Source organism: Notolepis coatsorum (assembly GCF_963971535.1).
Source record: "Notolepis coatsorum genome assembly, chromosome: 3".
NCBI lineage: Eukaryota > Metazoa > Chordata > Actinopteri > Aulopiformes > Paralepididae > Notolepis > Notolepis coatsorum.
This window is the reverse complement of record NC_140167.1, coordinates 61,740,874-61,755,333: the sequence shown is the minus strand read 5'-3', so window position 1 is coordinate 61,755,333 and position 14,460 is coordinate 61,740,874. Positions and strand designations below refer to the sequence as shown.

At 43.2% G+C, this 14,460-nt stretch overlaps 1 protein-coding gene across 3 annotated transcripts in view; it reads right to left on the bottom strand.

Moving 5' to 3' along the window:
* Positions 1-11,673, bottom strand: part of csnk1g2b (casein kinase 1, gamma 2b) — a 120,801-nt gene extending 109,128 nt beyond the window's left edge. For all 3 annotated transcript variants that reach the window (XM_084309966.1, XM_084309964.1, XM_084309965.1), the window contains exons 1-2: positions 11,488-11,673; positions 6,624-7,453 (exon numbers count right to left, since the gene is read on the bottom strand). In XM_084309966.1, the coding sequence (XP_084166092.1) occupies positions 6,624-6,848 (225 nt within the window). In that variant the 5' untranslated portion in view covers positions 6,849-7,453; positions 11,488-11,673. The remainder of the gene's footprint in view (positions 1-6,623; positions 7,454-11,487) is intronic.
* Between the last annotated feature and the right edge of the window lie 2,787 nt (positions 11,674-14,460).

The following is a 14,460-nucleotide window of genomic DNA, read 5'->3' as shown; positions in this document are numbered from 1 at the left end:
TTCACTACCACACTACAAAGGGTCAACACTTTCACTTCCTGGTTTGAAATCATTACTGTTGTTTATGTTAGCAACATGAGAGGCTAACCCCCGGAAGCTGGTGTTTAACCCGTTCACTACCACACTACAGAAGGTTAACCCTTTCACTACCACACTATAAGGGGTTAACCCTTTCACTACCACACTAAGGAAGGTAAACCTAGTGAAACACCGGCTTCCGGGGGTTAGCCTCTCATGTTGCCAACATAAACAACAGTAATGATTTCAAACCAGGAAGAGACCAAGTCACCCCAAAACTTCAATTAGCTGATTCCACACAAAAAACTCACCACTCTTGAGTAGCTACTACTACTACTCATTCCTTCTGTGGATCCACAAATGGGCGACTCTCTTTCACGTGATTACAACAAGTCATTAGGTCCAAATTAGATCGGTCCTTTCTTTGGGCTTCTAGGTCCAAAATGGCCAAACCTTCCCAATAAGAAAGAAAGGGGCACTCCCATACCTAAAACCTTTGGGTATGGTGTCCTTGTTATATAGTATTCTTCTCCATGGATACCCTGCCCTGTTCTAAGTGAAAATAATAATGGTAAATAATTTATATGAAAAGTACGTTGTCAATTATCTCATTATAAAGGGGCCGGGTTCTTTATGAGCGTCAGGCAGAGTAAAGGAACAGGGCCACCAGCCCTCTTTGGACCCCATCTGTTCTTTGGACACCATCTGTTCTTTGGACCCTATCAGTGCCTGCAGGCATTTCCACCTCTCAGACCTAGAATTAATAGAGTTAAGGAAACCCTCCACATGCATTTTCACTTTAGCATTTCCTAGATCAGGGGTTCCCAAAGTCGGGTCCCCAGATGATTAAAACAAAAAACAAAAAAAACAATTATTATTATTTTAATTTTTTTATACAGTCAGGCCAATGAACTTAGAAGCAGGCCAGGACAGTGTTTCTAGTTGCAGCAGCGCAATAGTTAGATAACCTGGTTGGGAACAACCAGGAGATCACTGCAACTCACACAAGTTGGAGAACTATCTCTCTCTCTCTCTCTCTTGCTCTCACACACACACACAAAGGGAGCCGCATGTGATTGGTGGAGGCGGGACCCTTACAAAAAACTGTTGTTGCTAATCATTGACACATGCTAGCCTGTAATAATCCCCCCCAGAAAAATCTACTTTGCATTTGATATATTGCAAATATATGCCATCACACACACTGGCATTTAAAGGGTTAGAATTATCAAATGAATATGTGGTGTTATGATCAGGGCTGAAGTTGAATAAAAGATTCATTGTATTATTTTCAATCTGACATTACAAAAAAACTGAAAATCCATCAAAATCAGTGTTGTTGCTAATCATACATATGCTAGCCTGTTTTTTTAACAATAATTTGTGATGCCATCACAAACACTGGCATTTAAAGGGTACAGATAAAACAATTCCTGCACCAGAATGCAGGAAATGAAGTCTTTGTAACAAGAAATGTCCTGGTGGGGGACCCCCAGACCCCCTGCTTAAAAAGTGGCCTGACTGGGGCTATATTTTGCACTATATTTCCTGGCCTGAATGATTTCCCCAGTCCGGCCCTGGTTAAAAGCCTCCAATGCTTATTAGTGTGTGTGCGTTTGAACGTGTGCATGTTTCAACCATACATTTCCATTTATAATTTTTTTTACCTCCTATAATAGTGGGGGTCGCAGCCTGAAAAGTTTGGGAACCCCTGTCCTAGATGACAGTGTGGCCAGCTGGGCAATGGCGACCATAGGTCCGCAGGATTTGTTGCGTCACACATCCCTTCCTCCGATTCAAAGTCAAAATCATGCCTCCAGAAGGAGTTAACTGTTTTTGACTGGAGGGAGCTTTTAATAGAGGCCCTGACATAATTAATACAGGAGAACAAGCTCCAAATTAGAAAGAACTCAGTGTTGCATTCCCCTTAGCAAGAGAAAATCTGTTAGCTTGTGTGCGAAGGAGAGTAACCACTACGACCACAAACTATTCAGCAACACAATGTCAGCAGTGCACTTAGAGAAACAACACAGAGTCTTCATGCTGTTAGCAACTGATAGCTGCATGAGGCATAACTGGTTCAATTCCAGTTGAGAATGAAACCTAAATCTAGATAGATATGATCCACTTTTTTTATACACTTTTTCTCCTTATTTTCTATTTTTTCTCCCATCCCAATTTCGCTGTTTTTAATTCTCCCCTCCCCTGTCTTGAACGTTGCTCGCATATGCCCCCCACTGGTCGGTTGTAGGGAGGATAGAAGCCTTGCATCACGTGTCCCCTCCGGTACACGAGGAGGCAGCCTGTCACATCTTTTCACCTGCCAGCGCGGACTCTCATACTGTCTCTGCTCTGCAGGCTTCCCCCAACAGACCTGTAGGAGTCGCTGTCCACAACGTCCAGATTACCACCCATCGACTTCCACCCGCTGACTATGCCAATTGAGCCAGTATGACGGCCGGCCCAAGCCGGAGGCAATGCCGACAGCCGGATTCGAACCCGGTCTCTCGAGTTGGTGACAAGTGCAATGTCCGCTGCGCCACCCAGCCGCCTACTATATGATAAACTTGAAGCAATCAGGGTTTGTGATCAGAACACAACATAAAAGCCAGACACAAAAAACAGGGGGAAAAGCAGTAGACAGAAATCACCATTATCAAAATCAATGGCATCGCTGGCCCCCGGAAAAAAGTCTGAATGTCTTAATAATACATTCTTTAATAAACCTGGAAAACCACATCCCTGAGTGAGCCATAAGTGCTGCAGAGCCCTTAAAGTTGTCCTTGTGGAATTGGGCTGATATCACATCCCCCACATCGTGTCTCAGTGGTACGTTACAGGCCAAGTTAAAGGAGCGAACACCCTATAACACCTCCTCCTCCCAGAATTCATTCAGATAAAACGCTGGGGAGCGACTAAATCGGCGAGGCCACGGGCCCCGTGCAGCAATGTTATGGTGCTAATGCCAGATCCAGATATAGCTGGACATCACGGGGATAAATATACCCAAACAGATGGGAGGGTTCGCAGACAGGGGCGGGAGGGGGAAGCAGCAGAAGTAGCAGCAGTGGTGGTAGTGGCACACAGCACAAGCTAAGGATTTTCAGGAGAAGTGGAGAGAGGGAAACTGCAATTACAGCCGCTGCGCTAACCTCTGCTTTCTGTGTGGTTAGCAAAGCCTTCGATGGATGCCCACTTTGAGATAATGACCTCCCTGGGAGATACAAATGTAAGGATAATCATACACAGATCCATGTGGCCAGGGAGGAGATGACGCCAGGCAGAAACACACGGCCCCCGGCCCCGAAGTTCAGCTTGCAGACACCACCCGTTACAGCATGACAACTTAACTAGAGGCTCGGTTTGGGCCTTGTTTATATCTAGGCCATGCCTGAGATGAACACAATTATAGTCTGACTGAAACTATAATGAACCTAGTACAAAAAAAAAAGGAAGAAATCAGTGCCCTGCAGAAACTCTGTCCTTCTAATTATAACAGACAGCTGCCACAGTCTCCCATGTGTAGAAAATAGTCCCCCGACCCTGGAACCGAGCCACACCTGATAAACTGTGAAATGTTTTACATCAGAGTGACATTTTCTTGGCGATACGCGGTAGATGACTTGTGATTAATTGTGGCGGAGCATGGGAAGGAAAGCCTAAAAGGCAAACGGCAGAGGAAGCGGGGGATCTGCTCAGTAACTGGCCGGCCTCCACGGGCCTGCTCGTCTCATGTGGTTTCACACAGCAACTCTTTCTACACACTGCCGAGGCAGCGTGGGCTCTGAGCCTTGTTCCTGTGGCCATGCCTCGGGCCTTAAGAGAACATATTGCAACACAATGTCAACCTTGTAGCGGATATATGCGTTTACTGTCCGTTTTTGTGTACGTTGCTTATTTTTTCTACATTTGTTTACTAAAAGAATCCTGCAAGTGCAACCACTTTTTATTTCCTATAAATGAATACAAACGCTAATCTCTACATTCAGACTACAGTGACTACACGAAAAAAAAAAAAAAGAAAGTCAACTTTGTGTTGTATTAGAAAGTCAACTTTGTGTTGTATTGAGGTGTCCTCCATTTAAATAACAAGATTATTTTATCAAATATTTATGATATCAAATCATATGTCGCAGTGTTTACAGTATTGAACTATTTTGAATGGTGAGCCCTGTATCTCGATATGTATCGTATCGCTGGATTCTTGACCAATACACGGCCCTAACAAAGTCTGGTATGATCATACGAGAGTGCATTGCAAACACAATTCTCTCCTAGACTTAATCCAAATCACATTCACTTCATAAAAAGTTTGATTATGAACGCATTAAACTGGACAAGCAATGCAAAGGCAATTGCCTGATTACATTACTGTTCGCAAATGTAATGATTTCAATACAGGGCACGTCTGGCTTTAGGGGTTAAGAGTCAAATGGATAGTTCTTCTTGAATTTGTCACCGGGAAGATAGATTTGGATGCATTTCCCTGCACTGAGACATCAGGTCTGAGACATGAGTAGCTGATGGCTAATAAACAGTTTGTTAACATAGTTCCTTCCTCATTAGTTCCTAAGTACTTAAAGCATCACTATTGTGCATCTCTGGAGTGGCGCGTTACCAAAAGGTCAATGTGCGTCATTTCACACGTTACTGTTGAGATGGAGGTCTGAAATATCCCTGGCCTCAGCTCATTCTACTCCTAGGACAGAGTTTGGTTGACTCATTAACAGCACACAGGACCGAAGCTGGGGACAAGCTAATATTTGCCTGTGGGAGACGAGAGGAGGTGGGAGCCTCACAGTCACTTCCTGTCTCTGTGTATCAGGTCAACTTGCGTCGGGTCAACTTGGCTTGGATGTTTCTGCTTTCTTCGCAGGGAAACTGGGTTTATCATTTGTTCCAAAGCAAATGGGGGAAATGTTTGTGAGAAATTGTGACACATGTGTGTTGAGTTGTGCAGGTACTCTGCAAGACTTCTAATTTGAGACAGACTAAATATGACATCAATTGTAGAGGTGTGATAATCATGTTTTCCATGGCCTATATAAAGACTGAAATATATACGACGATCCAGCCTGGTTGTTACATTATGCACCAAATACCTCTACGATTTCCATCTTCTTCTTCTTCTGCACTGCAACGTATAGCGTAATCTAGCTTTATATTTTATTCTAGCCTACAGTTTAATCTAGACATACAGCTCAGTGTTTCCCCCTCTAGGGGGGTCCGGGGGCAATTTTTTAATTTTTTTTACATTTTAAAGTTAAATGCATCAATCTGGTGCACTTTGAGAGCAAAATAAAGAGGCTAGATCTATGATGAACTTTGTGCTCAAAACACAAAATCGACTAGACTGCAGTGCTTTCTCCCTGCAGCCTTTTCCTCAGGTCAGTCTTTTACATTAAGCACCCCCCACAGCCCAAATTAAATGATAAAAAAAAATATTATAATTTTTTTTATATATATATATATTATATATATATATATATTTTTTTTTAATAGTCTAGTTCATAGCTGCACCGCTGCATATAGGGGAAACACTGCAGCTTAATCTAGCCTTCTGTTTCCAGCCATTTCTGCTTGCTGTTCCAGTCTCAACAACGCCTCTACTTCCTCAGGCGCCTAAGGAAGTTCCAAGTCAGTCAGAAGATCCTTAGGAACTTCTACTCATGTACAATAGAGAGCATCCTGACCGGCAACATCACCTCCTGGTTTGGGAATAGCACTGCACAAGACCGTAGCAGACTACAAAGAGTGACACGTTCAGCCGAACGCACAATTAGAGGGGGGCTTCCCACCCTCCAGAACATTTACAACAAGCGGTGCAAGGGGAAGGCTAAGAGAATTATTAAGGACTCGAGCCACCCGAACAACTGCCTCTTTGAACTGCTGCCGTCAGGCAAGCGATACCGGAGTCTTATGGCGAGCACAGAAAGACTCAGAAGGAGCTTCTATCCCCAGGCCATCAGGCTGCTAAACGAACAATAATCGCTAAACGAACAATAATCACTATGCAACAACCATCAAATGCACACAGCACACACACCCACAAGCACACACTCACTCAAACAAACAACACACTGCAGCACCCACTCTCCACACTTTAGATCACACAAACACACTTACACTTTATATTTATTGATAAAGGATTTGCACTACAACTCGTACACCTACTGTGAATTGTACCTAAACTGCACCTCGTCCATTTATGCCTTGCACTATATAGTATTGTATAGTATTGTATATTAGTACACTGCACAGTATTGTATATTGTATGGTAACTACGTCTACGAACATTGTACATATGTCTAAACTGAACACTGTGACCTCTTTTTTTACTTCTAATTTTTACTATGTTTTTATTTCATACTTATCTTGTCATGCACAGTCTCTGGAGCGCAACAGTAAGAAGCATTTTGTACAAAAGTATTCTGTACTTCTGTATGACAACTATTAAAGAAACTTAAAGAAACTTGAAACAATGAAAACGGCTGTACAAATGGACAAACAAACCAAAACAAGTGTGATGGAAATAAATTGCATGCTGCTTTCATAATACAAGAACTCACCCAACCCTGTAATTTAGTGGAGCTGATTGCACTTACCAATTTGATGGCCACGTATTCGTTGGTGTAGAGGTTCTTCCCCAGCCGCAGCTCTCCAAAGTTGCCGCAGCCGATCTTTTTCCCAACTCGGAAGTTCGGGCCGACCATAAGAACCCCAGAGTTGGGCCCCGAACTCCGGCCATGTCCAGTCCTGCTGCCTGCCGCCTTAGACATCTTTTTCCCTTCCTCTGTCTCTCCCTTACCCCCTCTCTTGTCAAAATCCATAAGCTTGTGATACCCTGGCCTCTCCACGGTTATTCCCCGGCCATGCAAACCATAGAAACTCCGAAACAACAACAAGAGGACACCTTTTTTGAGGGAGGGGGAGGGAGGCAACCAGCACAAGACAGAGGATAGGTATTGATGTTCAAATGTGCACAGTACCAAAAAAAAACTTGGATGGGCTGAAGTGGTGTGTTTGTGTGACAAGCCCCGCGTCGAGCACTTCCCTTTTTCTCTTTCTGGTTCCTTGTTTACAGAAGCGGTTCCTTTAGTGTTTGTGGCTCCGGCTCTCCTCTCTCAAAGTAGCATGTCCCTGCCTGGAGTAGGCAGGTTGCGCTAGGATGCGCCCACGCACGCACAGAATACTAGTCGTACACAGCGATGACGACGACGACGACAACACGCACTCAGAATCCAAGCTAGTTCATCCACGAGGCCGCTTGGCAGCGTCCCCCAGAGCCCCTCATTCCTTCTGGTCAGTCTTTGGTTGTGCAGCGGACATTCTCCATGTTGCAGGACCACAGCGGCGGGGGGCGATGGTGGGAGTCAGCCAGGTGTTCAATGAGAATGATGGGAAGTCACAGATGTGTTCTGTATAAATTTGATATCTGGAATGACAAAAGATAAACAGTAATCAGCCCTCAGGGGGGGTGTTGCTGAAATCACTAGACAAGTAGACAGCATATGAGGAGGTTATTTCAGTCAATCACACATTTTATTATTTTGATAAGAGTGTTATTTCATATCATTAACAATAAACCCTGGGAAGAATCCTGTATGGACAGGCTGTACACCCATCCAACAAGAGTTTAGGAAACACAGCTCAAATCAATGATTATCTTAACAACTTTTGGCATATTAGGAGATCGGAAATTTTAGGAAATGTGATCTTCAAACATTTTATTTTGAAGATCAGATTATGTCTACAGTAGCTGATCCATGATACTACAGTTGAAATGGGATCTTGCTCACAGACCAGCAGAGAGCAAATTCAATAAAGCAATCAATGGGAGTGGAAATATTGCAGAGATTCAGATGCGAGCGAAAGCCCCCTGGTAGGACAGACAGCCTACTTCTGACAGCCAGAGGATCCACATTCAAATAGACAGAGGCAATAATGGAACAGAATTTTTAAATAATCCCAATTATCAATTGATCAAGCTAAACCAACCACACACCATCAATCCAGCCATGTCCTTGACATGACGTACACACACACAGGCTTAGTCACACATGCTCAACCAGAGGCCCAAGTCACAATCATCACATATCAGTTTTCAGGGGCAGTGTGATTTGACAGGCTCTCTGAATAGTTAATAACACGTGTGTGTGTGTGTGTGTGTGTGTGTGTGTGTGTGTGTGTGTGTGTGTGTGTACACCCAGTCACACACACAGGTTTCTGTCCGACCCCAAAGCGCAGCTCTCCTCACTCCCCAGCCCAGGGGACCTGGGATGCTGCCGATAGTGAAGGGGGAGAGCAGGTAATGCAGGCACTATCGGCAGGCAGCTATGCTTTCCTAAGGAAATGCACTTAAACTGATCAATGATGGCTGAAATGACTCACCCCGACGAAGCCTGGGAAACATTTGCATCAAAGAGTAACACAATACACTGGAATAAGGTCAGTATTGTGTCTACGGCTAGGCTAAGTTTTACAGCTTTAACTAACGCATCCACTATAGAAACTGAGGAATAACATCAGATCAGACATAGGTATGCCGACTGGTAGAGAAGGATACATGAACTGATAATACGTATCTTCAGTCAAGTCATACAGCGAACCACTTTGGGGTTACATAAACCAGGCTACAGTGCAATAAAAAGTATTACACAAACTCCATAAGAGCCAGAGGTGATCAAATTTCCACATGAGTAGACGAGGTTTTAGGCTAGCTAGGAGTCAAAATGTGCTGTGCTATGGTCTCTCTCTCTCTCTGTGTGTGTAAACAAATAATTAGGCAGCCTGAGAGCTGAGTGTCAGGTGGGTCCACCCTACCCCTTACTAAAAGCTGCCCTGGCCTGGAGCATGTCTGTTTGTGTTCCTTTGCCTCTGTGGTCTACGAGCCAGCGAAGGGAGAAACAATGCAGTGTTTCCCCTACCATTACCCGCCCACGGGACCCCCCGCCCCCCCTGAAAAAATTATAATAAAAAATAAAGTATAAAAAATAAATAAAAAATTAGTGAGCTTTAATCACAGTAACGTTGGCAAGCTAGCTAAATTATATAAAAACTAAGTGAATACTAGTTAGTATAAGTTGATATATGAACTGGATAGTTCATATAAGCCATTCTCCCTTTCTCTCTCTCTGTGTGTGTGTGTGTGTGTGTGTGTGTGTGTGTGTGTGTGTGTGTGTGTGTGTGTGTGTGTGTGTGTGTGTGTGTGTGTGTCCGTCCGTCCAACTCTGGTCTTTGGAAAGTTTGATATTTACTGAGGATGGCCAGATAATGTTGATATTTAAACTTTACTGCGTGCGTCAATGACGACACTGTTGACACCACGTATCCGTGACGCGCGCGCCCCGTGACAACACTAGTAGTTTTGGGGGGCCTACCACCCCTGCTGAAAAAAATCCTAGGGGAAACACTGCAATGCGTGTACAGACCAGGTATGAGGTCAATCATTAAATCATTGGCATCTTCCTTGTAAGCGTGTCACATGTCTCTGCTTACTGTACATGCAGAAAATAGCCCTATATTGTCTAGTCACAGGATAACGAGTACAATAAATGAGATGGAAAAACCACTAATGGCTGCATGCAAGCTGATCACAACAACGGCAGAGCAGGGAAAGGTCACTACTACACCAAAATGAATTTGTCAACGTGACACACTAAGAAAAGGTGATACTGGGAAATGTATTTGAGACAGAGACAAGTGTAAGTGTGTGTGTGTGTGTGTGTGTGTGTGTGTGTGTGTGTGTGTGTGTGTGTGTGTGTGTGTGTGTGTGTGTGTGTGTGTGTGTGTGTGTGTGTGTGTGTACCATCTGTCCCTGGAAAACAGTACATAATGTCAACTTGACTAGTAACATAAGTATTAAGTACCTCATCTCACTGGCAAACAGTTAATGAAGTTGTGTGCAATTTGGGTTAAAGTAAACTATTGATACATAGCTAACACCTTGCTTATAAGCAGATAAACATAGTTTCAAGTTTCAAGTTTCTTTAATAGTTGTCATACAGAAGTACAGAATACTTTTGTACAAAATGCTTCTTACTGTTGCGCTCCAGAGACTGTGCATGACAAGATAAGTATGAAATAAAAACATAGTAAAAATTAGAAGAAAAAAAAAGAGGTCACAGTGTTCAGTTTAGACATATGTACAATGTTCGTAGACGTAGTTACCATACAATATACAATACTGTGCAGTGTACTAATATACAATACTATATAGTGCAAGGCATAAATGGACGAGGTGCAGTTTAGGTACATACTCAGTTAATATGTAACGTTAGCCCTTTGTAATTTCCATGTATCATGTTGATCATGACAGGCTTTTAGACACGATAACTGAGCACAAAATAAAGCTAATTGCACAGGGTGACAGTGACTCAAACGTTAGCTACAATTAGCCATACCAACAGCACCAGGAAATACAGTCAGCTAACCTTAACCACCTATATGGGTAATGAAGACAACTGGTTGCAGCAGGCCTTGTAATCTATTCTAGCCAGTAATCAACAGGCCCACAAGCTAGCCAACTCAGGTCCAACGTTACTTAGTTATTACTGACCCAATGTGCAAAGCAAAATAAGAAGGTGAGGTAGGTTAGATAGTGTTGTTAGTTGGCGTTAGCAAGCTACCTGGTAGTGCTGATGTTTGACAGCTGTCAGTCAGTGTTAGAAGAAGAGCCCAAAACAACAGTCTACTTTCACTCATACGTTATAACGTATTGCTGGAAATGCATATATGAAGTATAAGCCACATAACTATGGGGAATAATGTAACCAAATAAAAATAGTTTTTTTTTTTTACCAAAGCTGGTGTTAACTAAGCCAACGTCGCTCACCAATGTTAGCTGGTTCGGGTGATTAGGCCAGGATCTAGTTAACCAACTAGCTAGCTGGTACCCAACGTTAACTGGTTTCCCAGTCTGTGCTCGATGAGACCAGCTAACACTCGCCTAGCTGTGTTAGCAAGGAATCAGCCTTTAGCAAGCAAACATTCAACCCTAACGTTCAAGTCTGGTTGCTGCTAACCCCTTAGATAGCAAGCGAATGCCGAATGGAACCAATTGAAACAGGACATAATAATGAATTGATCTGCATATCCTTATAGCAACTGTTATGTTATCTAGCTAAATAAATCGTCGTGAAAGAGAAATGTCATTGTTACAAACAACGTAATAACTGTGGGCCGGAGGGGCACTGAACAAAAGGTTCATTATTATTGCACCTGAGAGTCTGCGTTTGTTTCCAGATCTCAGCCATAATAATACCGACCACTGCTGGGCGACTCCTTAATCCTCCACAGCCACTGTGCCACTAGCCTGTTAGCCTGTTAGCATGCTAGCCAGCGAGCTAGTAGCTTAGCCAACTAGCAACTCGCTCCTTAGCGATAGCATTAATTCACGGCGCCTGATAGCCTTCGAGAGAACAGAACACTCACAAATCAACGTAATATGGGTAACTAAAAGTAATTTACCTGTAAATGTGAATTATCGAAATGCATTCGACGTCATGGTTCTTCAATTATGTGTATTTGTCCGATTCCATTCCTCTTCTCCTTCGCTGAGGTGTTTGCTGTTGTCTCTTTAAGCCTCCCTCCCCTGAACGGTGAGCGTCGCTCTCGGCTCCCAGCAGCGCAGCGTCCCCCACGCAGACTGAGGACCGCAACTTGCTTGGAGAATATGGCCAAACACAGACCGCCCCTGGAAGACGTAGCTGGCTACTGGTGGTAGAGTTTCAAATGTTGCACAATGACAAATCTGGAGATATCGTAAGAAATGCAGTTTGGAAGAAGGTTATTATTTCGTATAAAGTTACTTGTGTTTTCAGATTTCCAAGTTTTGATTATACACAAGACTAACAACTCCACTTGGTCCACCATCAAATGTGGATTATGGCATATGCCACAGGTGGTGGTTTTCTTACATTAGTTTGACACAGTCAGTATGACTACATGTTTAAAAAAAAAAATTAAATGTAAATGCCTCCAACCCGTTTCCTCCTGATAGCAGCCCCGTCTCATAATTTCCACAAGAGAAAATAAAAACATGCAATTAAACGGTTGCTTGTTCTGAGATTTCAGCCAGTGTCTCATTTGAGAACTCAGAGAACAGCAAAAACACCCCTCCCTCATTACACACACCAGACATGAATAAGCTATTCTAAGACCATAAAACGAAATTGTATTACTTTAGTTTTTGAATGATAGCTCATTCCTCTCGCAGCAGTTCCTCTTGCAACAGAATCAACTCAACTTTCAACCGTAATATACAGTGCATAGTAGTATAGACATATTAGCACGATATATGTAGTAGTATAAGTATAGTAGCATAGTAGTAGGGTACATAATAGTAAAAAGACACTAAAAAAAAAAGGTATTTTTTTATTTCAGATATTGTTTGAAGAGTGGGTGGCGTAGCGGAGATTGCGCTCGTCACCAATGCAAGAGACTCCGGTCTCGACTCCCCGAGTCAGCGTTGCCTCCGGCTTGGGCCAGTCGTCTTACTATCTCAATTGGCAGAGGTAGCGGGTAGAAAGTCGATGGGTGGGGATTGGACGTTGTGGACAGCGACTCCTACAGGTCGGTTGGGTGACGCCTGTACAGCAGAGACAGGAAGTATCGGGGGCAGAGTGAGCCTCCCACGCGTTACTCCTCGCCACTGAGAGTTCGAGCTGTCTGGTGAAAAGATGCGACAGGCTGCCTCCTCGTGTACCAGAGGGGACACGTGATGCAAGGCTTCTATCCTCACTACGAGCGACCAGTGGGAGGCATAGCAACGTTCAAAACAGGGGAGGGGAGAATTGGCAATATGAAATTGGGATGGGAGAAAAATAGAAAAAATAAGGAGAAAAAGTGGATACAAAAAAAAAGATATTGTTTGAAGAGGTGTGTCTTTAGTCGACGGTGGAACATTGGCCGGGTTTCATCTGTCCTGACTGTGGTGGGGAGTTTATTCCACCATTGTGGAGCGAGGACAGAGAATAGCCTGCTTTACCCCCCAGGAGCTCGGATAAGAGTGGGCCTGAGGCGGCCAGAAGATGCAAATGTAGGGTTCTTGAGGGTGTGTAGTTAGAGACCATTGACCGGAGTTAGGATGATTCATTCCCTTTGCTGCACGGTATGCCATTCACTGTTGTGTGGCTTCTTTTGGTGTTGTCAGCCTGACGCAATGGAATAAGATAAGATAAGATAAGATGTGCAAAAGGCCCACTTATCTTATCTTATCTTATTCCATGTAACTCATTACTAGGCACCGCCCCATTTTGAGAACATGCCCGGACAAGTCAGTGGTGTCAGTCAGCTTCTATTACGTTGGGCTTTAGTTGATTTCCTCAGTTTGTGTGCGTCCATGACCACAAGTTTTATAGTGATAACCTAGCCTATTGAGTATAATCTATGTTGTTGATTATAGTATTTAGTATCTGTTTAGCACTGTTTATCCCTGTAATATAGGAAGTTGTTAGTCCCACTCGTGAGGTTTATGTTACTTATAGCAATAGTATAGACTGAATAAAGCAACATTGATGTCTTTGTTTCCTCCCCATTTAGAACCACACCCCCACAAATAGCATAATAGTAACTAGTGCCTGATTGATTGATTGATTGATTGATTTATTAACAGATTGCAGAATGGGTACAGTACAGCTCAATACACACAATTGTTAAGGGGATGCAGACCAGAGAAAGACTTTCATCTTGTTTACATCAGGGTCCCCCATTTTCAATTCATATTGACATTTATGACATACACAACCTACAGATATACAGATATATATCATGACATTTTTGACATACAGATAACAGTACTGTTACATTTATGACATACTGGGCATCTGTGTATCTACCATAATTCATAATAAAATTCCTCAAAGGACATCGCTCCCTCCCGTGTCCTGACTCTACACCCCATTTCGTTGACTGCATTTCCTAACCACCAAGAGCTTCAATACATAAGATATTCCTTTATTGATCCCCTTGGGGAAATTTGGGTGTCATGCAGCATGGGGGAGGGAAGGTTCAGGTATGGGCCGGGTAATAGTAGAAAGACGTAAATATAGGCAATCAAATTAGTTCTCTGACATCTGATCTAGGTTGCTACATATACTCACTTTAGTATATGGCACACTATTGAGATTTCCTATAGGTTTATAGTAGACTTTCTGTACAGTATTGTATGAGAGCTCACCCCCCCCCCCCCTCTCCCTGACCCCTCTCCGCCCCATTTTCATCTACGTATTAATAGCATAGTTTTGAATCGTTTCTTGTATGTATGATTAAATCTTTCTTAGCATTCTTGTTACTGTGGTGGTTTGGTCATTTATGTAACACGCCTACCTTGCTGATGCATTGGCAAATGTTCACGTGTATGTTCTGTTTCTGAACGCCTTCAGCCCAGTGAGTCCTTTATCCACGGTGTATTAAAATACATTTGCTGAGATTTGCAGAGAG